The 23058-nt window shown below is 41.3% G+C and overlaps 2 protein-coding genes across 10 annotated transcripts in view; both read right to left on the minus strand.

Annotated features, from left to right (window-relative positions):
- Positions 1–20848, minus strand: part of Supt16h (suppressor of Ty 16 homolog (S. cerevisiae)) — a 39989-nt gene extending 19141 nt beyond the window's left edge. The window contains exons 1-11 of one of the 2 annotated variants that reach the window (XM_013508580.1): positions 20677–20844; positions 11542–11670; positions 9532–9624; positions 7827–7997; positions 6660–6812; positions 5691–5837; positions 5174–5325; positions 4055–4227; positions 2829–2919; positions 1655–1728; positions 1410–1522 (exon numbers count right to left, since the gene is read on the minus strand). In XM_013508580.1, the coding sequence (XP_013364034.1) occupies positions 1410–1522; positions 1655–1728; positions 2829–2919; positions 4055–4227; positions 5174–5325; positions 5691–5837; positions 6660–6812; positions 7827–7961 (1038 nt within the window). In that variant the 5' untranslated portion in view covers positions 7962–7997; positions 9532–9624; positions 11542–11670; positions 20677–20844. Of the gene's footprint in view, positions 1–1409; positions 1523–1654; positions 1729–2828; positions 2920–4054; positions 4228–5173; positions 5326–5690; positions 5838–6659; positions 6813–7826; positions 7998–9531; positions 9625–11541; positions 11671–20676 lie in introns of both variants that reach the window. The other variant, XM_005412116.2, reaches the window with a different exon arrangement.
- Positions 20849–21862: 1014 nt separating this feature from the next.
- Positions 21863–23058, minus strand: part of Chd8 (chromodomain helicase DNA binding protein 8) — a 60039-nt gene continuing 58843 nt past the window's right edge. For 7 of the 8 annotated variants that reach the window (XM_005412111.2, XM_005412113.2, XM_005412115.2 and 4 more), the window contains one exon: positions 21863–22840. In XM_005412111.2, the coding sequence (XP_005412168.1) occupies positions 22274–22840 (567 nt within the window). In that variant the 3' untranslated portion in view covers positions 21863–22273. The remainder of the gene's footprint in view (positions 22841–23058) is intronic. The other variant, XM_005412110.2, reaches the window with a different exon arrangement.

Here is a 23058-nt window from a genome sequence, read left to right on the forward strand (position 1 = left end):
AGTGAAAGAGGGCAATCAAAAAAGACTGCATACTGTCTGATTTCGTTTATGTAACTGTCCAAAACAAGCAAATCTTTCGAGGCATAAAGCTGCTGCCTGAGCTTAGAGGACCTGAAGGGGAAAGAAGAAAATGGAGATTGACCATCTGTGGTTTCAGGGTCTCTTTCTAAGGTGATACAGGCTCAAAAATTAAAACTGTGGTGTTGGTTGCACAACTGTAAATATATTCAAAATGACTAAATTGTACATTTAAAAAACCATACATTTTAAGTCAATGAATTACATGATATATGAACTACAGCCTAGGAAAGCTGGCACTTAATTTTTCTTTTGTTGAGGCAAGTGTTATGGTTTGTGTCTGGATGTCCCCACAAAGCCTCCTGCAGTCATGGGGCAGCTTCCAGAGTGTATGACTGACTTGTGGTCCAATGCTGCAGTTATGGGTGTGAGAGCTATACCCGCCCTGGGGCGGGCAGTTTGCATACAGTGTAAGGGAGGGAAACAGGCTGCTTCCCCTCTCCCTTTTTTGCTCTTGCTGCTTTTGCTGTGTTCTACCACATGAACGGTTGCCCTGTGCCATGTGCCATTCTGCCTTGGAGCCAGCCAAATATGGACTGAAAACTCCACAAACTGTGAGCTAAATGAAACTTTTCTTTCTTAATTTTGGGCACTGGGTATTTTGTCTCGGCAATGAGAGTAAGTAACCAAGACAGCAAGGAACGTAGTTCAAGCTAGACTTGAATTCACGATTATAGCCAAGAGCTGGCCTGAACTTGAAATGATCTTCCTGCCCCAGCCTCTCAAGTGCTGGGATTATAGGTGTGTGCTGCAAGTCCTGGCTAAAAATTTTTAAGTAATTTGTTGTCAGAATTAGTTCCAAATATTATCATTATCAAGCAGCTTGGTTTTAATCATTTCTGGTATCTGGGCCATGATTTCTATTCCTAGCTGTATTAGTTCAGGCTCATTCACCACTTGTCTTAGCTAGCAAAGGTAAGAAAAAAAACCTCACAAGGTTTAAAATCTGTACCAGTCAGGCGTGGTGGTGTATGTCAGTAATCCCAGCACTCAGGAGGCTGAGGCAGGAGGATCGTTTTAAGTTCGAGACCAGCCTGGGCTACCAAGTGAGCTCAAGGCTAGCTTGAACTGCATAGTGAGACCTTGCCTCAAAAAGACAAAACAACAACGACAAGAACAAAAAACAAAAAAACCTGCTCCAGCAGCATGGCAGCTCATTCCTGTAATCCCAGCACTCAAGAAGCTGAAGGCAGGAGGACCTCCACAAATTTGAGGCCAGTCTGGGCTGCACAGTGAGACTGTCTCAGAAAACCAAAAAACCAGAAACAACCAAAAAAATGTGCACCATAAGTCAGTTCATGAACATGGAAGGGTTAAGAGGACACACGTACCTCATCCACAAGCACTGTGTCACCAATGAATAGGGCGTAAGTTTTCTCCTCGGGTTTTTTCCCTTCCTTGTTAGTCAGGTCAGAGAATCCCAAATTGATGCTGAAAACCATTCCTAAAGTGGCCAAACAAAGATCAGTCTAGTAATGAAAGGATGCAAAACACTAAGATTTATACAAAACAGGAGACAAAGCTAAAGGGTATTACTCAAAACAGTATTTTCTTACTACATGCATGCAAAATTTACCTTTCTTCAGTTTGTACTGATTTTTACTGTTGATTACCAGAGAGCCTTCACGGAATTCAATTCCCATTCCAAATCTGAAAAGAAAGAAATGACATAGCAACCTGTTAAAATTTCTCAAACATGGATCAAGTATATTAGCATTTCAGTATTCCTCTGGGGCTAGGGAATGAACCCAGGGCCTTGAGTTGACAAGGGCAGCACCCTACCAAGGAAGCAGACCCCTAATCCTCACTTCAGTTTCTAAGTAAAGCAGGCAAACACGCCAAAGTGATTTGTTCCTCCCGATCAGTTAGAAGAGGACTCAAAGATAGTCACCGGCTTCTAAGTAAGTTGTAGAATGCCATACTGAAATACATACTGAAAGTATCTCATGTATTATCTATCAGAGAAAAACTTCATTTTAGTTTATTTACCAATGTTTAAATTTTAATCTATCATGAAATCAAGTTGGGGATTTTCCTATCAACAATTTAACCAAGACTATTAAAGAGTATTATTACCAAAACAGTAATAACTGAATTATGAGAAGTAATTTTTAGTGGAACATTGATAATTAGATCCATTAAATGTGGCATCATCAGAGAAGAGCAGAATACTGCCCAAACATACTCCACACTAGTTTTCATCTAAGGAGACTCCTAGAGTTTTGTTTCTCAAAATGTCCTCAGTCCTTTAACATGTAATTAGGTATTGCTCCATGTTCCAGGATCAAATAAATTTTTTGTTTTCTGAGACAGGGTCTCAATTTGAAGTTCAGGCTGGGCTTGAACTCACTATGTAGCCCAGGCTTGCCTCAAACTCATGGTGATCCTCTTGCCTCAGCCTCCCAAGTGCTAGGATTACAGGTGTGTACCACCATGTCCGGTAAGGGTCAAATAAATTTAAGAAACATTGGATTAAATAAAAACTTGAAATAAAACATTAACCATTTCAGAGTATTTAATTTGCAAATGTGAGCTAATCTGATCCTGGAATAGTTACTGGCTGTAACACTACACTGGCTAACAAAAATCTCTACCCCATGTACCTGGGAGAATTTAAATTTCCCCCATTTTCTCTGATAAAACCACAAGCTTGGCGTAGTTAAGTTTGCTAGTCCCTAAAAATGGGTAAAATCAATCAACTGTTGCCAGTTATAAAAACTCACGTAGTGACAATACACACTAAAACATACCCTAGATTTTTGGTAATTTTGTTCAGCAATTCTGGCTTCTGCTTTTTAACCACATCCATGAGAGCATTATACACATCACAGATCTTCACACCTAGTAACAAGACAGAAAGGAGACATTATAAAATATTCTTCAGAAGCTACATTGGAAATAAAAACATCTTTTTTTGGAGACAGGGTCTCACTATGTAGTTCAGGCTGGCCTTCAACTTGCTATGTAGTCCAGGCTGGCCTTGAACTCACAGCGATCCTCCTGCCTCAGCCTCCTAAGTGTTAGGATTACAGGTGTGAGCCACTATGCCCAGCATTTTTTTTTTACCTATTAAATCCCCTAAAGCAGTGTTTCTCAAACTGTGAACTAAAGAATGCAGTGTGAGAGATGACAGGGACTGGAAATTTCCATTGTTAAATATGGTCTGCCCAGTCATTCTTCACCACTTAGCTGGAGAATCACTGACCCAGGAGCACCGTGGAATGACTGTTGGACAAACAGGATCACATTAAAGTTGTTACATATGTTGAAAATCAGACCTAAGTAGTAGGCCTGTTTCATTCAGTCCTAAATGTGTGAAATGTTAGAACATTAGCCCTGATGTTCCAGGATCTAGGCTAGGAATGGACATGTCAAGAGTATACCAGATATGGAGGCCTGAAAGGGCACTTTATGCTCACTAAACTACCTATATCTATGATTTCCAACAAGATTTCTTGGAAGCAATTAAAAAATATCCAGATGAACACAGAAAGTTCTGGGCAACAAGTGTGAGTGGGTTTGTGACATGGTTTAAAACAGAAGTTTCATAGAGCCAGCTGGGAATGTGGAGGCCAAGGTAAAAGTGGAGTCAAGTTCCTTGGTTTCTTTGGAGGTGGTTTCTCACTTAGGAGGCTTGCTACTTATCCTCCTCTCATGCTGAAATTCTTGGCATCTTTGGTATCTACTTAATGTAGGGTTAGCGCTACATGTTCTGTTGGTACAGCTACTAATTCTCAGATTTTATAAACTGAAGAATACCAAAGAATCACAGACTTCTGTAAACATCATTGTAAACCACAATGACCACTCACATCTGAAAGAAAACTAGATCTAATATTTAAATCCGGGTACAATTAAAGATTAGGAAACTATTACTCCATTTTTAGTATGAAAGTCTCAGGGATATAAACTTACATTAACACTAATGATATTTTTGTTATGTGATTTCTGAACTTTCTTTTCTAAGGCACCTCACCATGTCTTAACTGCTTTAGCAGCTCCTCTTGAAGCTGGAGCAAGAAGTTGTAATTTTCTTGAACTTCCTGAGAAGGGTCAACCATCAGGGTGCGAACAAGATTGGAACAGTAAGATTTGAAGCGAATGCCCATGGCACAAGTGATGGCCCCAAAATGCATGTGGTTCTTGTCACTGGAGACAAAGGGAGAAAGCATTGCATTACCAAGCTAACAAGTTCTTGGTATCACTGGTACACAAAACCTGCAACCACTGTTTTGCTTTGCTATATCCCAGAGCTGTGGCTGAATACTGACATTAACTTATGTTTTAAATAACCGTTTTAGGGTCTGGAGTAAAAATCTGTGACCAAACTTTTGGACTAAAAGTCCAGGAGATAATGAGTACAGTATTCTCAAAATGCGAAGGATATAAATTGTACCCATTCTGGTCTACAGCATAGCTGGGGAAGTTATGTATCCACTAGCCCTTATCAATGGTGGGTTTTTAATTAGTCTCTTCGGACTCACTAGAACAAATCATATCCTTTATAGTACTTCCTAAAATTTGAAGAATCTCCTTTTAGTAAATCTAATACCGTTTCAATTGTTTTCAGCATATTTTGTATTTTCTAGCGTTTTTAATAATTTGGGAAATGCTTATACTCAAATGATAAGAAATAATTCTGGCATGGTGACAGATACCTGTAATCCCAGCTATTTGATAGACTGAGCAGAAGGATGGCAAGTTTGAGGCTAGCCCAACTTAGTAAGACTACATGCAAAAAAGAAAGCCAGGCGTGTCGGTGCACGCATGTAATCCCAGCACTTGGGAGGCTGAAACAGGAAGACTGTGAGTTTGAGTCTGGTCTGGGCTACATAGTGAGTTCAAGGCCAAGTTTAACCACATAGTGAGACACTGTCTCAAAAACAAAACAAAGGGCTGGATATGCTCAGTAGTAGAACACTTGTCTTACCATGCGGGAGTTCCTAGGTTCGATCTCAGTACAAAGAAAAAGGGTAGTAACAGACATAGCTGGCAGACTACTCAGATAAGTCAAAGAAAAAGGTTAAAAAAGCCACAATACCTAGGATATTCTTGAGTTTTTTGGTGATTTTTATTAGGTAATTCTCATACTTACCTCACCACACTAAATTTGAGATTATAGTTGCCACCACTTTGAATAATAGGAGGGTAACACATTTCCACAGTAGAAGGGTCTGCCCCAGCTAGGTACTTTTTCTCTTCAATGGCCTTTTCCACAGACTCGGCCAGTTTGCTATGTCGAACTTTCTATAAGAGTAACGAGACGTAAAGTAACACTTACTACAGGGTGGGAGATGGGGATATGGGGTCTGTGGACATTACTTGAAGATATCATGTCCTAATATAATTTATGGTTTATGTACTAATACAGGCAAAGGAAATTTGGCAAACTGTGTGGAACTCACAGCTATGCCAAGGATGCTCAAGTAAAAATAATGGGTAACCTCAAAGACCCATAGTGTAGGTTTAGTTACTTTGAAAGACAGATGGCACAATTATCATCGACTTAAACGTTAGTCTTAATTTAAAGTAGCTGAATGAACAACAAAAAGCTTGCCCAGCAGGTACTTATTATACTTCACTGAGACACTAAGACCCCCTTTTCCAGTTACCTCATCTGCATCAACTATTTCCATGACTCTTTCCTTGAAGAATTTGTTGAAAACCTCAGAGGTGATACTGGCTGCTTTCTTCATTAGGTTGAGCTCCCCATCCTCCTTTACGGCGATGGTATATGCCACAACTGCACTGATATCTACCTGCAATCACAGTGACACATATTTCTAACACTCAAATATGGAACTACTGAAGAAACACATCTTTCCACTTTTTTTTTTTGTATTTTATTTTATTTCATCTGACTATTATCACTTGGGTATTTAACAAATTTCATCAGCAGTCTGCAAAATGTTCAAATAGTCTCTTCTTTTTTTTTGTACCAGGAATCAAACTCAGGACCTTGTGCTTGCCAGGCAGGTACCTGTGCCGCTGAGCTATATCCCCAACTAGTCTCTTCTTGAATAAATATTTAAAATAGCTCTTTGTCAGGTCACTTTGTTTGAAGAGGCATTAAGCTAACGTACCACTTAAACTGTAAATTCCCCTAATTTTAATTACAGAAGTTTTTTTTTATGAAGGCTAAAGATAAATAGGAAGGCAAAGAAAACAACACAAAAATATATTTTGCGTGAGATTTTTCTTTTTTTGAGACAGGGTCTTGCTATGCAATCTCCAGGGTGGCCTTGAACTCACTATGTAGCCCAGGCTGGCCCCGAGCTCACCATGATCCTCCTGCCTCAGTCTCCCAAGTGCTGGGATGATAGGTGTATATCACCACACTTGGCTACAAGTAAGATTTTTCAAAGTTTGCAACTCTAAGGTGGCTGGACTCACTCTTTAACACTCCATTTTCTGACTGAAAAGCAAAACTGTGAAACTCTTCAGGTAAACGTGATGAAAACAAAAATAGGAACAAATATACAGTTTCTCCAAAACACATGTCCTGTGAAATCTGTTCTGCAGGCCCATTACACTGCTGCCTGCTCGGCCCTCAATCTGCTGCTTCCCAACAGCATTCTTACCTTGTCAAAGCCCTCTTTGTTGAGGCAGTCATTCCAGCTCTTCATGAACTCTCCAGGGAACTTGTCTTTGCTGAATACTCCAATCTTCTTGCCGTTCTTACTTTCTTTAATAGCTTCAATCATTTTGTCAAAGCTGTTCTTATTACTTTCATTCTATCAGTGCCACAGGGAAACACAGGGGTCTGTTAGTTTTAGAATTACGTATCTGTGCTCTAACCATTAACGGGACAGGAATATTCTACACACCATGGAAAGAATAAATTCTGCCCTAATCCCTCCCTACATACTTTTTTTTTTGTTTTGTTTTTGTTTTTTGTTTTTCTCTGGTACTGGGAACCAAACTCACGACCTTGCGCTTGCCAGGCAGGTGCTTTGCCGCTGAGCTAAATCCCCAGCCCCCCTCCCTACATACTTTTAAAAGAGAGATTATAATACAGTAAAGGTCAACACAAAATTTCTTTGGGTATTTTTATATGCTTAAATGAAAGCATGTAAATTGACAAGATTATTCATTTTAAGAAAAGCTGAGGAACACATAGGTGAACAAAATTCTGAAAGAAAAAAAAAAAAAAAAAATTCCTGTTTAGGTGGGCAGTATGACACAAAAGATCATATTTGATAGAAACTGGAACTATACACAAATGTTTTTATACTGAATATATATTTTAATTATAAAATGAGAATATGAACAAAATATTTTAAAATAATCTCAGTCATCTGGCATATATACATTTTCCTCTTTTTTTTTTGAGACAGAGTCTCACTATATAGTCCAAGATGGCCTTGAATTCACTATGTAGCACGGGCAAGCCTTAACTTGCGGTGCTCCTCCTGGCTCCACCTCCCGAGTGCTGGGAATGCAGGTGTGCATCACCAGGCCTGGTAGATTTTCTTAAAGATATTTAAGGTTATCTGCTCTAAATAAAGTACTCAGGTGAAACCAACATATTAACGGTACCCTGGAGAAAGGCTAGATAAAGTCCGTATTTACTAGAATTCCATAGCTTACTTAAGTTTGCTGCAGAACTAATAGGGTTTTAGAACAATGTTCTTTCTAACAACAGTAAAAATATGACAGAACGCTGTAATTACAACCATAATCAGCTACTATTCCTTTGCATTCATGACTTTGGAACTTTCCCATTATGACACACTGTCAGTCCTGACCTTTTCTCGTACGAGCAGTGTTATGGCAGGGGCTCCATTAGCATTCTCATTGCCCTTTGTGTTGGCAATCTGTTTCAAGAACTCCACTTTTTTCTTGCTGGCCATAAAGATGATTTTGTCATCACAGAAGACCATGATTGTATCAGTTAGTTCGTAACCAAAGAGCCATGTCTGTGGGAGAAAATAACAGTAACAACAGTATTTACAGATTAAAAAAAAAAATGAACTGACTCATGTACAGAAATACAGTAGTACCTCACTTCATGGATGCTTCTGCTTGCAAATAATGCAGTTCTCAAGAAAAGCATTTCACAAAATTTTGACTCTGTTCATAAACCACGTCAGGTGATGACTACAACCGTGGCCATCTTTCCCAAGATCATAAAACAAATTTAAGTTTGTTAATCAAGTTATCAATGTATTAATAGATAAATATTTGGAGTTAAATTCAAAATAACCCAGGGTGAGATGGCTTCAATGTGGATACAAAGGCAACAAGCTTGGCCAGAAGTTGACAATTCATTAAAACTGGATAGTGGGTACATTAATTACTTAATCAGTTACTTTACCTCCTTGAAATGTTCCATAATACAAACCATCAAATCATGTGTACGACTTGTGTTTCTTTTTATATTCTTTTGGTGCTGGCGTTATACACAGGGCCTTATATGTGTTAACAACCAGTCCACCCTCAGTCTCCGGACAGTTTATGTTTATAGGAACAGTAGCACTAGTTTGCCTTTTAGAGATAGGGTCCCACTGTCATGTAGTTCAGGCTGGCCTTGAACTCACAGCGATCCTCCTGCCTCAGCCTCCTGAGTGCTAGGATTAGAGGCATGGGCCACTATACTCGGCTCTATCACTGTTTACGTGTAACAAAACTACATAAAACAAGTCAGAGAACATCCTTAGTATGCATTCTACCCTGAAGATAGCAAGCTGCATACCAATTATTCATTTCTCATCTTTCTTAGCCAGCTTCAACTATATAGTGAGACCCTGTCTCCACCCACCCCACCCCCATGCAAAGAAAATTAACTTGTAAGTGGAAGTATTGTGTGGGACATTTTTTTGGTCTTTTTCTTAAGACAGGGTTTCACTATTCAGTTCAGGTTGGCAATCCTCCTGCCTCAGCCTCTCCAGTGGTGGGATTACAGGTGTGTACCACCACACCTGGCCTGTGTGGGAATTTAAGCAAGTCATTTTCTTCCCTTTCTGCATGTTTTTGCTTATGGAATACACAGCTGCAGTGACTGGAGTTGTATAAGCAATTCTGTACCCTGAGCATGAATGCTATAATTCAGACAGCAGAACAGACATGAGAAAAGCCTGGGTCCCTGAATACTACAGAAAAGAAATACTGCTTCAATCACCTTTACTTAAGATTTTTCTGTTAAATGCAGCTAAATTTATACATATTATATGCTTCTTTTTTCCTATATTCTAAATCAGTGCTAAATCCAACTGAACGTTATGTGACACTAGAGATCCTCTATCTGAATGGCAGCCTTCATGGAGAACCTGAAATATAGCTGGTAGGACTGAGAGAATTTTCTGGTGATGCTGTGGATCACATCCAGAGCCTCCTGAATACTGAGCACATGCTCTGCAACTTAGTAGCATATTCAGACCCAGGAACTCAATTTTAATGTGGCTACTACAGTGCAATAGATCATAAGGGCTAAAAATCATATAAATCTCTCACCTGTAAGGCAGTTGATTTGGCATAAACAATTTCTTCATCAACACCCACTGATACAACAATCGCATCAACGCTGGCATACTCATCTTCTCCTTTCTGCAAAAAGCAGGTAATTTAGTTATTTTCTTTGCACATTAGCAAAAGAGAAATACAGACCTTAGTATCTACCCAGGATAGGTAAGGTTATTTTCTAATAGAAATTCCAAGTTTAAGGTTCACGCCTGCCTGATGATCTCACTATATGTTACTCTTTATTTTTTGAATAGTTTCACATAGAATTCACGAACAATAAAATTCCCCCACTCAAAAGTATACACTGTAGGGGCTGGGGATTTAGCTCAGCGGCACAGCATCTGCCTGGCAAGGGCAACATTGTGAGTTCGATTCCCGGTACCGGAAAAGACAAAACAAAACAAACAAACAAGAAAAGAGTATACACTGCAATGTTTATAATACCCAGGTATGCAACCATGAGCATGACCTAATTTTAGAATATTTTCATCTCCTTCCCAAAAATCCTGGCCCATTAGCAATTATTCTTTGTCTTTCTCTGTCTCTTCTCCAGACAAGCAACTACTAACCTGTCTCTATGGATCTGCCTATTCTGGATATTTCATATAAATAGAATTATCATATGTGGTTTTTGTGTCTGGTTTTTTTCACTTACCATGTTTTCAAGGTTCATCTGTTTTGTAGTATTCTTTTTCATAACCAAATATCTCACTGGATGTATATATCAATGCAATCATCAACTGATTATGTATTTGGATTGTTTCCACCTTTGGCTAATATCAACAATGCTGCATACATCCTTTCCCCCACCTTTGATAGTGGGGACTAAAGCCAGTACATCTGAATGAGCTACACCCCCAGCTGTCTTAAAATTTAAGATAGGATCTTGCCAAGTCACTAAGTTGCCAGCACTGAGCTCAACCTTATGATCCTCCTGCCTCAAACCTCCCGGAGTGCTGGGTTCACAAGTGTGCCACCACACATGGCCTGCATATAAATTTTCATGTTCATGTACTTCTCTTGGACAGATACCTAGGAGAGGAATTGTTCAGTCATATGGCAACTCCATGTCTAACTTTTTTTGTTGTCTTTTTGAGACAGAGTCTCACCATGCAGCTCAGGCTAGCCTTGAGTTCACTTTGTAGCCCAGGCTGGTCTGAAACTCGCAACAATCCTCCGATGTCTAACTTTTTGAGGAGCCACAAAATTGCTTTCCAGTGACTACATCATTTTATGTTCCTAATAGGAACTATGAAGGATCCAATTTTTCCTCAAGCCAACACTTATTATCTTTCTTCTTATAGTATCAAATGGGATATAAATTAGTATCTTAGTATAGTTTGGATTTGCATTTCCCTGATCGCTAATGATAACACCATTATATCTTTTTGGAGAAATTCCCATTCAGATCATTTGTCCGATTTCTAGGTGGACTACTGCTCTATGAGTTGTAGGAATCTTTATGTTCTAGATTCAAGTCCTTTATCAGACATGATTTTGCAACTATTTTCTCTCATTCTGTGAGCCCGTCATTTGCTTAAAAGTATACTTTACAGCAAAAAATTTTCTTTTTTTTTTTTTCCCCCTGGGTACTGGAAATTGAACTTAGGACCTTGCACTTGCCAGGCAGGTGCTTGTGCCACTGAGCTAGATCCCTGGCCCCATCACTTTCTAATTTTGCAGAAGCCCAATCTATCTGTTTTCTTCTGCTTCTGGTGTATTACTTGAGAGTCTGCTTATTAACCCAAGGCCATGAAGATGTATAGTACTTCTTTTTCTTTTTTAGTGTTTTTTTTTTGTTTTGTTTCATTTTGTTTTTTTTGAGACAGGATCTTCCTATGTAGCCCAGGTTGGCCTTGAACTCACTGCAGAACCCAGGCTGGCCTTGAACTCATGACAACCCTCTGGCCTCAGCCTCTTGAGTGCTGGGATTACAAGTGTGGACTACCACACCCAGTTTGATATATAGTACTTCTATCAGAGTTTAGTTTTAGTGCTTACATTTAGGTGTGATTTATTCTGAAGTGATTTTTGTGGTATGAAGGGCCAAACTTCACTCTTTTGCTTGTGAATATCCTTCACGATCTCATCTGTTGGAAAGAAATCTTCCCCTCAATTGTCTTGATACCCCTGTCAATCAAATGACCATAAACATAAATTTATTTCTGGGCTCTCAATTCTACTCCATTGAGCTAAAAGTCTGTCCTTAAGCCAGTTCTACACTGTTCTGATTAATGTAGCTTTGTATTAAGTTCTGAAATCAAGGTATGTGTGCCCTTCAACCATAAGCTACTCTAGAAAAGCTCTATGACAAAAAAAAATATAATTCTGAAGGCTGGGCATGGTGGTGCAAGCCTGTAATCCCAGCACTTGGGAGGCCGAGGCAGGATGATGGTTGTGAGTTTGAGACCCGTCTGGGCTACAAAGTAAGCTCAAGGCAAACCTGAACTGCCTAGTGAGAGACCCTGTTGCAAAAAGAAATCCCTCCCACAAAAAAAAAAAAGAATAATTCTGACTTTCCCTAAGAAGTAAAGAAAAACACCTACATGAGACTCCTACATTTTTTTTTTTTTTTTTTTGGTTTTTCTCCAGTACCAGGAACTGAACTCACGACCTTGCGCTTGCCAGGCAGGCGCTTTGCCACTGAGCTAAATCCCCAGCCCCAAGAGACTCCTACATTTTAAAGCTTCTAGTTGTCAGTAAGAATTCACTGAGCCGGGTGTGGTGACCTATGTTTGCAATGCCAGCACTCTGTGAGGCTGAGGCAGGAACTCTAAAAGTTGTAGCCCAGCCTGGGCACTTTGCAAGACTCTTTTTTGGTTTCAAAACAAAACAAAAAAAATTTAAAGGCCTGGAGATATAGCTCAGTGTGAACATCCTAGATTCAAACTCTAGCACCACAAATACAAACAAATTGAAGATTCTGTTGTAATTCTCTACAATAAAATAAATAATGCAAAGAAGTTACCTATATGTACCTCTCCACTGAGGAATTTTTTTTTCCTTTCGGTTGTGTTTTTTACACCAACATTATTCTCTAAGGCCCTCCCCACTCCTTTAGGTTGGTAATTTTTTATCGTTAGTTCTTACTATGATGCAAAAGCAATGATAGTTAAAACTGCTAGTGCCTTAGTATGACTCAAAGCAGTGTCATCAACTCACATTTCACTACTATACACTGGAGACAAAGTACTAATTCACTTAAGAATCTCCTTGATGCAATAATTATTATCAGCTGGGAGCAGCGGCCCATGCCTATAACCCTAGTACTTGAGAGGCTGAAGTAGGAGGATAGTGAGCTAGCAGCCAGCCTGGACTACATGTGGCATTTAAAGCCAGCCTGGACTACATAGGAGACCCTATCTCAACAAAACAAAAACAAAAACAAACAGCCATTAAAAAAATTATTGTGGGTAAAGAAAATGACAGGTTCACACTAGGATGTGATAGTTGTCTCAAGGACAAGCATTTGTAGTTATCTGAGCAGTAAGCTGTGCTCAACAGACTTTGAGTACCTAAGCATACAGGTTCTCACAACTGAAGCGGGTCTGTCAACTTCAGGACAACAGAATGTGTTGCCAGTAAAATTTGAGTTTTCATGCAAAAAATAGAAAAAAATTTGCAAAGCTTTCATCTGTCACTGTGAACTTGGAAGTCTCCTACTTAGGACTTTTCTGAAGAACTCTGGGGTGACATTAACATATGATTTCTTTGATATTATACAAAGAAATATGTCAACATTTGGGAGATTTGCACAGCTGAAGGAACTAGTATCTTCCAAATAAGCAATTTATGTTGCAAAGTCATCCCATGGATAAAAGATGAAAGGTGCAAGACAGACTTAATACTTGGAGTATGAAAAGGTCACAGCTGTACATTCAGATTGCACATTACAACTTTTAGGAGATTATGACTTGAATTTCAGTCTAGTAACAAAGAATGTCCATAGTTATCAGGAAAGGTTCTTCAACTATCTTCCCTTTTCCAAATATGCAAGGGCTCCCTTCAGAGCCAGACCACATGGGTTTTAATCCTTGACTCTACTATGTATTGTGAGCTAACCTTTCTGATTTCCAGTTTCACTGCTCTTGTCACCTGTAAGTGTTGTCTTAGGAATTATGAGTTAATAAAATGCACACAGAGTGTCTCCCAACAGGAACTACTATTTAGATAGTTGCCATTACTTTTAAAGATTAAAATAACTGTTTACTAAAACACTACTATAGGTCATAATTCTGCTGTTACTGAGTTCAAAGATTAGCTAATTGATGATTATTACAGAATACACAGTGTAACATGTCTTTAAAAAGTGTGCAATCTGAAAAATTACTTTTAGATGGCACCCATACATGGCTTCAAATATTCAATCAACAGATAAAAAAAGATTATACAATTTTGAATTCTCTTTTAATCTCTATTAAGAATGTATCTGCCTGGTGCCAGTTCTTAACACCTGCCATAATCTGACAACACAGCTGTGTTTATATTATCTCTGTTTTTAAGAGCTACTTTTTATTTTTCATAAGTAACACAATTTTCCATTTGTAGTGAAACAAAATATCACTTTAAAATGTATTTAAGTTGAAATAGTTCAGTAGTTTCCTGGAAGATGTTAAAAGAATGGATAGTGTGGTAATGACTGAGCAGCTCTAGGGTAGCTGCTCCTTAAATAACTAACAAGCATGCCTACTGGGAAGATATAGATGAGAAGAGTATACAGCTGTAGAGCCCTGAAGGACCCAGAACGCAGAAGCCACTAAGTATCAGGGAGGTGGAACAGGTACACATGTATGTGGTAAGCTGAGGGCTCGAAAAAGAAGGTCTGATCAACAAAACAAGCTAAGAGCTGCACCTTCAGTTCTCAGAAGCTGGGCAACTATTAATCCCTCTGTAAAAGACTAACACTCTTTAAAAGCCTTTTGTGAAGAAATGGGCCCAGAAATGTTCCGGACTCAGATGCCAGGCCTAGCAAAAGGAAACACGCACAAAACAAAACAAAACAACAACAACAACAAGGGGCTGGGGATTTAGCTCAGTGGCATAGTGCCTGCCCGGCAAGTGCAAGGTCATGAGTTCGATCCCTGGTACTGGAAAAACAAAACAAAACAAAACAACAACAGCAAAAGGAAACACGCTATTAGGCAATTACAAGAAAGTCTGCATTCTGAATAACTGGGAAGAAATGTCAAGATGAGGTGAAAAAATAAATGAATAAAAAGAACTTTTCTGGGAACATTCTGATTGAATTCAGAGAAGACTTATTTATCTATTTATTTATTTACAGTTTTTTTTTAATAGTTTTTTGAGACAGGGTCTTGCTATGCAATTCAGGCTGGTGTGAGCTCACTACATAGCCCAGGCTAATCTCAAACTGATGACAATCTTCCTGTCTCTGCTTCCCTAACGTTAGGATTATAGGTGTATAATAGTTTTCTAGCCTGGCAACTATAGAGTTTGTTGCTAACATTATAGTGTATAATGTTTTCTAGCCTGGCTAGAAAACATTTTTAGATACTGACATCTGGGGGTTTTCCATGGAATAAAATCATCCCATACTCTAGAGTAATACCTTCCAGTTCAAAGGTCTCATACATGCAGAACTTGCAATCAGTTTTTTGTTGTTTTTTTGAGACAGGGTTGCACTATGCAGTTCAGGCTGGCCTTGAACTATGTAGCCCAGGCTTGCTACAAATTTCTGGTGATCCTCCTGCCTCAGCCTCCCAGGTGCTAGGATTGCAGGTGTGTACTACCACCACGCCCAGCTGCACAGTGTGTTCTTATACAAACCCGATGGCAGCAATTAAGAGATGCGACAATCACAAGATATAAGAGGGTACTGCCACTGTAACACAGAATACTGTTTCACAGTAAATGTTCTTTAATAAGTAGAAGTATAAAGTAATGACAGGGGCTGGGGATATGGCTCAGTGGTAGAGTTCTTGCCTTGCATACACAAGGCCTTGGTTTAATCCCTAGCACGCTCCCCTCTAAAAGTAATGACAAAAAGTAAATACAAAAACTAGTGACACAGTCATGAGTTATCACTGTCAAGTAGTATGTACTATACATAACTGCATGCACTGTACCTTGAAGCCTAACAGTGCAGGTTTTTCAGTAGCACCACCACAAACACATTAAGACAAGGGCTACCATATCACTACGTGATAGAATACTTCTGTTCTCTTACAATCTTTCAGAATTACTACTCATACACAGTCCAGTGATGATGGAAATGTAACAACGTACAGGACTGTATAGTGCATTTGTGATAGAACAGAGGGTAAGAACTTAGAAATAAAAAAATCTTCATTTAAAAAAATAAAACATGGCAAAATAAAGCTAAATAGTCCCTGTGAGTTTAAGACAGAGATGAAATATAAAATTAAACTAAAACAGACTTAATCCATGAGATCCAAAATTACTGAATAGGAATTGCAGGAAGAAAAAAGAAATCACTTAAGAAATGGAGGGAAAAAAATGATAAAAACACTACAAGATCTCAGCACGGAAGGATGTTGAGTTTGTGATTAAAAAGGGGTCCTCTGATCCAATGCAAGAGGAACAAGCAGGCATACATGTGTACCAAGCACAACCCTGTGAAGTTCAAAGATGTGAGGGGAGAGTTTTAAGTTTAAGAAAATAGATTCTCACATATACAGAAAATAGATTCTCACCTGCGTTTTCAGAATACTGAAAGCTTGAAGACTGACAAAGACTGATTTCAAAATTCTGAGCAGAAAATTACTTCAAACCCTACTGTCTGGATTTTCAATGTCTCTGAAAAGCACCTGGGTTGCAAGCTTGGTCCCAGTCCAAGAACTCCCGGTAGGGGGCACAACATTTGGGAGGGGGGGCCTCGCTGCAGGAAGTTAGGCAACCACGTACTCTGTCCCCACTCACTTCCTGGGTGCCATGGAATAAGCAGCCCTCTTTGCCATGCACTTCCTGCCTTCATGTGTTGTCAAATCACAGGCCCAAAAGCAATGGGGCCAACTGACCATGGACTGCAACCTCCAAAAACTATGAGTCAAAATAACCTTTTCCTCCCTATTCCTTTGTTACTCCAGGCATTCTGCCACAGTGATGAAAAGCTAACTAATACAACAAAACGATACTTATTACCAAGTGAAAATGCTACAATAAAACAAAGAAAAAACCAAAACAGATGTGAGCTACAGAGGACCCACCATTAGAAAGTCCTAAGTTGCAAGAGGCCTGGAGAACAACCCAAAGGGAGAGCAGCATAAGGGGAAGGGGCTTAGAAAAACCAACACAGAATAAAATCTGAGTGTGGGAATTTTAGAATAAAAGAGATCTGTTGGAAAGAATTAAGGCTAGAGAGATTTTTTTTCAAGAAGAAAAACTTGAGGCCATCCTCAAAGCAATGAAAAATTAAAGACCATAGAAAAGAAGTTTGTGTAGGTCACGCAATGCTGAGTTTGATTTTTAGCATGGAGAAAAAAACCTGTAGAAAAAAGGAAAGGTAATCATTAATATTTCACCAAATAGTGAAAATATTTACATGAGAAAGCAGTATAAATACTGACTTTACTAAAAACTGTGAAGAAATCAATAGATGAGTGATAAAGTATAACAATGTGTTAGCTGCATCATCTAGAGCAGCAATGGCGAACCTTTTAGAGCTTTCAATGATTCAAACAGCCTGCTGAGGTGCTCTTGCCACAGGCTGCTATCACCATCTAGGGGGTTGGCAAAGAAGTGTTCACTGTAAAATTCTTTCAATTTTCTGTTTGAAATTTTTCATAATGATGTGTCAGATAATTTTAAAACTACTTGAAACTTACACTAGTACTAGTACGTGTAGAATTTGGAATGAGAATAACGGTATAAAAAATTTAACTCATCTACCATAATCATTAATACCTACAATTAACAAATCAAGAAACAAAATACAGATGTTATTGACCTCAAATTTAAAACAATCCGCTTGTCTCAGCCTCCCACACATGCTAGGATTATAGGCAGGCACCACCATACCGGAGGAAAGTATTATTGTTTTAAGGGCTGTGTGTGTATATGACTTGGTTAAATAATTTTTGAAGCGATCTTCCTTTGAAACAAACAGTACTGCCTTAGTAGAGAAAATTTTTTGAAGATTGACTATACTGAGGGTAACCACATAAATTATCCATACAGACAATTTTGAGGCAAGGGTGTTTCAGCAGTAATTACACAAGGATAATAGATTAGTTATGGGAAAAGCTGGACTTATGGTCACTACAATTAGAGCCTAACTAGAAATCTCTTTAATAGAGATGAAATGGAGATGAAAACTTATCAGTCAACACTATTTACTGACTACTGGCATTACAGTTGGTTACCGGGATAAAAGAATAAATACAGGCCAGGTGTGGTGGTGCATACCTATAATCCCAGCACACAGAAGACTGAGGCAGGAGGGTCGCCTGAAGCTTGAGGCCAGCATGGGCTATACAGTGAGTTCAACGCCAGTTTGCATTATATATAGTAAATCCTGTCTCAAAAACCCAAACCATACCAAACCAAAAGAATACAAAAGTAGATAATTAATTATGAAAGTCAAACCAATTAAAAAATCTTTAACCTGTCTGTGCGTTTATCTCAACCTTCCTTTCCTCTTTATATAAAGACCACAGCATTGTCACAGCAATGAAAAGCTAATATAGTATTTCTTTATCCCACTCCAAAGACAGAGAAACTATAAAAAACTGAGGAGCTTGGCACAATGGCACATACCCATAGCCCCAGCCCCTTGGAAGGCCAAGGCAGGTAGATCTCTTGAGCCAAACAACTGAAGGCCAACCCGAGCAAAATAGTATGACATCTCAAAATACCAAAATAAAATGAAATGGAACAAAATGAGATGGGTGGAGACAATCCAATGCCTTGCTGAAAGAATAGGGGAACTGTATGGATTTCAAAAATTTTTTCCAGCCAGGTATGGTGGTGCCTATAATCTCAGCACTCAGGAGGGGGAGGCAGCAGTGAGTTCAGTAGTGAGCAGTAGTGAGTTCAAGGCAAGCCTGAACTACAAAGTGAGACCCTGTCTCAAAAAAAAACAAAACAAAAAGAATCTTTCTGAAACACAAAAGATAGTTTTCTAATCTTAGAGAACAACCTAGAAGAAGAAAGCAAGCCACCGGAGCCAGAGAACAAGACAGGAAGAGAAGTATGGATGCTAGTGCTTATTAGTTTTCTTCACTAGCACAACAAATTTTTGAGGGGAGGTCACAGCCACCTTCACAATCTTCTCCAATCTTCACAACTGCCAAAAGGCTGCATGAATAAATGCACTAAACAAGCATTTCCTTTGAAAATAGCTGCTATTCTGATGCTTTACTGAATTCTTCAAAATAAAAGATGAATGCAGTCAAGGACCATTCATAGCAGGACGTCCTAACAAATAGGTCTCAAATGATTAACAGGTATGCCTGAACATTGTACCCCTCACCCATCAAGGAAGCTGGAACCCCAGGACAAAGAGTAACCTCTCTGTTCCTCCAGCCAGCAGTACAAAACCTTGTTACATGGTTAGACATAATCACAACCATAAACACCCTAGACATTCCTGCATAGGGAAGGGTCCAGTCAAGCAGAAAGGAGCAGGAGCTCCATGGTTCAACACAGTATCACCAAAGTTCTTGGTAATGTTTTGTGGGCTTTATTAAAGTGTTTGACAAGAAAAAAGAATAAAGCAAAAATTAAACCTTCTTGCCAAGCATAACAGCACAAGCCTGTAAAGCCAGCACTCCACAGGATGAGGCAGGAGGATAGCAGTAAGTTCAAGGCCAGCTTGAGCTACAGAGTGAGTTCAAGGCCAGCCTGGAATACACAGTGAAACACTTGTCTCAAAAACAAAACAAAACAAAAGAAAAAATTCAAAACAAGATTTCAACTTTTATCTAGCATGTTCTTTGCTTTTGATAAAAATGCAACAAAGAATCCATTTTATTTTCAATCAGCTAATGCATTTAGCCTCAAAAGATGAAATATACACAAGCATCTTTCCTATGGATGGCAGAAAAATAACCAATTTTTTTTGTTGTTGTTTTTGGTCTTTTTGAGACAGGGTTTCACTATGCAGTTCAGGCTGGCCCTAAACTCACTTTGTGGCCCAGGCTGGCCTCAAACTTGCTGCAATCCTCCTGCCTCAGCCTCCTGAGTGCTGGGATTACAGGCGTGCACCACCACATCCGGCAAACAACCAATTTTTATAGCTTCCCTCCAGCACAGAATCAATTTACTATGCTGAAATCTGGGTTGATCTTTTCTGTCAGGCTGTTTTCAGGTTTCTGTAAATCTTCCCTTGTTGACTTGGTTCAGAGGCCAGACTTAGGTTACATAGCTCAAACTGCACCGCAGAATGCAATCAAGATGTTTGTTCAATTAATAAATTACTATCATAAAACCAGGTTTTGGCTATGCACGTCTTTAAAAGTAACAAAACTGCTCAATTTTCGAGACTTGAAACAGCTTTTGTGAACACGTGCCCGGATACGCTACCTCCATAGGAAACTAACAAGGTTTTAAGCATAGCTCCTTACAAATTTTTATTACTAATGCCAGCGTGTTTTCATCGTTGGATCTCTGCTGCCCAAGGCAGGGCCTATAATATGAAGCTGTTTGCGTGAGCACTATCTCCCTTAACTCCAGCAAAAGCCTCGCAAATGATAAACGCGGAGGGCTCGATCCACATCCTCCTCGCCTCTGCATCCACCCTATGCGAGGATGGTTGTAATTCTGGCGGGACCTGGCGCGGACTGGCGTGGTTCTGGAGGTACAAAGCGAGTGCGTGGGTGCGTGTGAACACCGCAGGAGGGGCAGCAAGACGCGAGCGCGGAGGAAGGAAGGATGCTGCCTCTGCCAGGGCGGGAAGCTGCGAGGGGCGGCTGTTCTGCATGACCGGGCCGGCACGCGGGGAAGATGGTGGTGGCCGCAGGGCAGGGCGACCGCGAGAGGCACCTTATCACAGGGCAGCGCTCGCAGCCGCCCGAGGTGAGTGACTCGGGAGCAACAAAAAGAGCGCGACAGGGACCCGGGAATTCCTGACCGAAGGGGAAAAAAGGGCGCCGAGAAGCAGGGTTATTATGGGATGGCTGAGGGGTTCCCTGGGGAAAATGATGGGCTCTTCCTTACCCGCCAGTTGCTGTACAGTCTCTTAACTCGCCGATAATAAGCGTCTTTGTCCAGAGTCACAGCCATAGCCCCGGACACCGCTCCTCCTCGGGCTCCGAGAATCACGCGAGGTCCCAGCTCCGCCACCCGCTCTCGGCCCCGGAATCCCGCACTCTCTCAGTGACCCGGAAGTACCGACCTCAAAGGTGCCCCTTTCCGCTTCCGGGTCCCGACAGCGGTTGAATTTTTTAAAAAAAAATCTTCTCCATAGCGGGAGGGAGACGCGGAAAGAAAACCAGTGGGAAAAATCAACAAAATGCGCTACTCAGAGTCGATTTTCGCGGGTCTGTCAACTTCGCCACTGCCGCACGCGAGGCGACGTCATCACGTGACGCCCCGCCTCTGACCCTCCGCGGCCGCGGGCCGCCTGTCTGCCGAGGGGAGAGGGGGCCGGGCCCGCCTGCACCCTGGCCTTCCTGGGCGGCCCCGGCAGGTGTGCGCCCCGCCCCCGGGAAGGAAGCGGAGCCGAAGGAGCGGGCTGTGGCCAGGGAGAGTGGACTGGAGCCGGGCGGGTCGCGCCCTCCTGAGGAACGGGCCGCAAGTCTGTGCTGCTGCAGGGCTGGACGGGCCTCGGCGCTGCGCCAAGTGCTCCAGGGCAGCACAGATAGGGCCAAGAAAACAGAACGCAACTTCGCGGTGAATTACGACCCAAGCTAAGGGAAGAGACTCAGCCACAGAGGAAAGTAAAATGGCCAGGCGGCGCTCTGAGCGGTGGAACAGTGAGAGGGCTGGAGGAAACACGGTCGGAGGGCTCCAGAAGCTCTCGGTTCCTTCTCCCAAACCCTGCTGCCCAGCCCAGGTCGTGACCGCATCCTGTCAGCCAGTCTCCTTGCTGCACTCCGTGAAGTGCCACGATCCCATGACTTTCTCAAAGTATACATGGTCCGTGAGATTCCTCCTCGTCTCTTACGAGACCGTGGAGTTCCATGTGAACATTCTACCTACTGTTCACCTTAAATGATTCCCTTGGCTTTAGCAAACCGGGCAGCCTGTATTTATACAGAGCCCTTAGACCAGTACAGATGACTTCTGCTCTACCCAAGGTAAACGAGCAGTACTAAACCTCAGCAAAGTCGTTTTGAAATTATTCACCATACTTGAAATTAATGCTACCAGGTTTTAGCAAATATAGGACAAGGGAAGAGTGGAAAAGGATTAACTTAAATTTATTAATGCCAAGGGGAAGGAAGGTAACAGTTCCTGACCCTCCAGCTGTGTCCACAGTTCGGCCAGGAACAGGCTCCGCCAGAGGCCAGGGCCAGCGCTACATAGTCTGTGGTTAATGGAGGTGTCTAGGGAGGGGTGAGCGCACCAGCTGCTCTAGTCTCCTTTCATTCCCCAGAAACGAGGAAGTGGTTGTGTATTATTTTAGGAGTTCCCCTGCCCACCCAATCCTCTCAAAACTGGGAGCAATCAGGTACAAGGTTTTTTTTCCTTTAACCTCCTGGAGTCCGGGGTTTCCCCACATCTCCCCTGCCCCTCCCATTTTTCCATAGTTCAAGGGCCAGAGTAAATAAAAACACAGCAGCCACCCAAGCCATGGGGCCCGTGCCGGGCTTCAGTCATCAGCGTCTTCACTGGAGTCTGAGTTGGCTGGCATCATAGGGTCGTCAATAAGTGAGAAGTCCCTTTCTGAGCTATCATAGCCCTGAGATAAATCATCATCCTCATCCTCATCCTCATCCTCGTCGTCATCCTCAGGTTGCAGTGGTGGCAACCGCAAGGCAGTACCAGAGGGGGCAGGTGCTGGTGAAGAGGGGTAGCCAGAGGCCCGCAAGCCCGGATGGTGATGGTGGTGATGGTGGGGGTGGGGGTGGTGGTGGTGGTGATGAAGCATGGTGCTGGAGTCTACATGGGGGGATGATGCTGCACCACCCATCACGAACGGCATAAAAGGCAAAGGTGCAGAGGTGGCACTACTGTGACCCAGAGATGACACAGGCTGTAGACCACTACTGCTATGCTGGAAGGTGTTATGCAGAGACATCGAGCCAGTGCCTCCACCCTGCATCAAGGCCATCATCTTAGAAAGGTCTGGTCGTGTCCTACGGGCCCGCTTCTTGCTGCTCTCCGGTGTAACAGGCCCTGGCAAAACCCGGTTGAACACAGTTTCAACATGATGACCCTGGGAGAAGACAGTAAAAAGAAATAAAGAAAGGAAGCCAACAGAGTGACAGTTTATAAAGGTACCTTTTTATTTCCATACTGGGGATTGAACCCAGGACCTCACCCATGCTAGATAAGTCCTCTAGCATTGAGCTAAATTGTACCCGCCCCTCCCATTTTATTTTGACAAGGCTGCACTACAGGATCTGGCCTCTATCTTGTGATCCTCCTCACTCA

The sequence above is a fragment of the Chinchilla lanigera genome, unplaced genomic scaffold (assembly GCF_000276665.1).
Source record: "Chinchilla lanigera isolate Chin_1 unplaced genomic scaffold, ChiLan1.0 scaffold00149, whole genome shotgun sequence".
Taxonomy (NCBI): domain Eukaryota; kingdom Metazoa; phylum Chordata; class Mammalia; order Rodentia; family Chinchillidae; genus Chinchilla; species Chinchilla lanigera.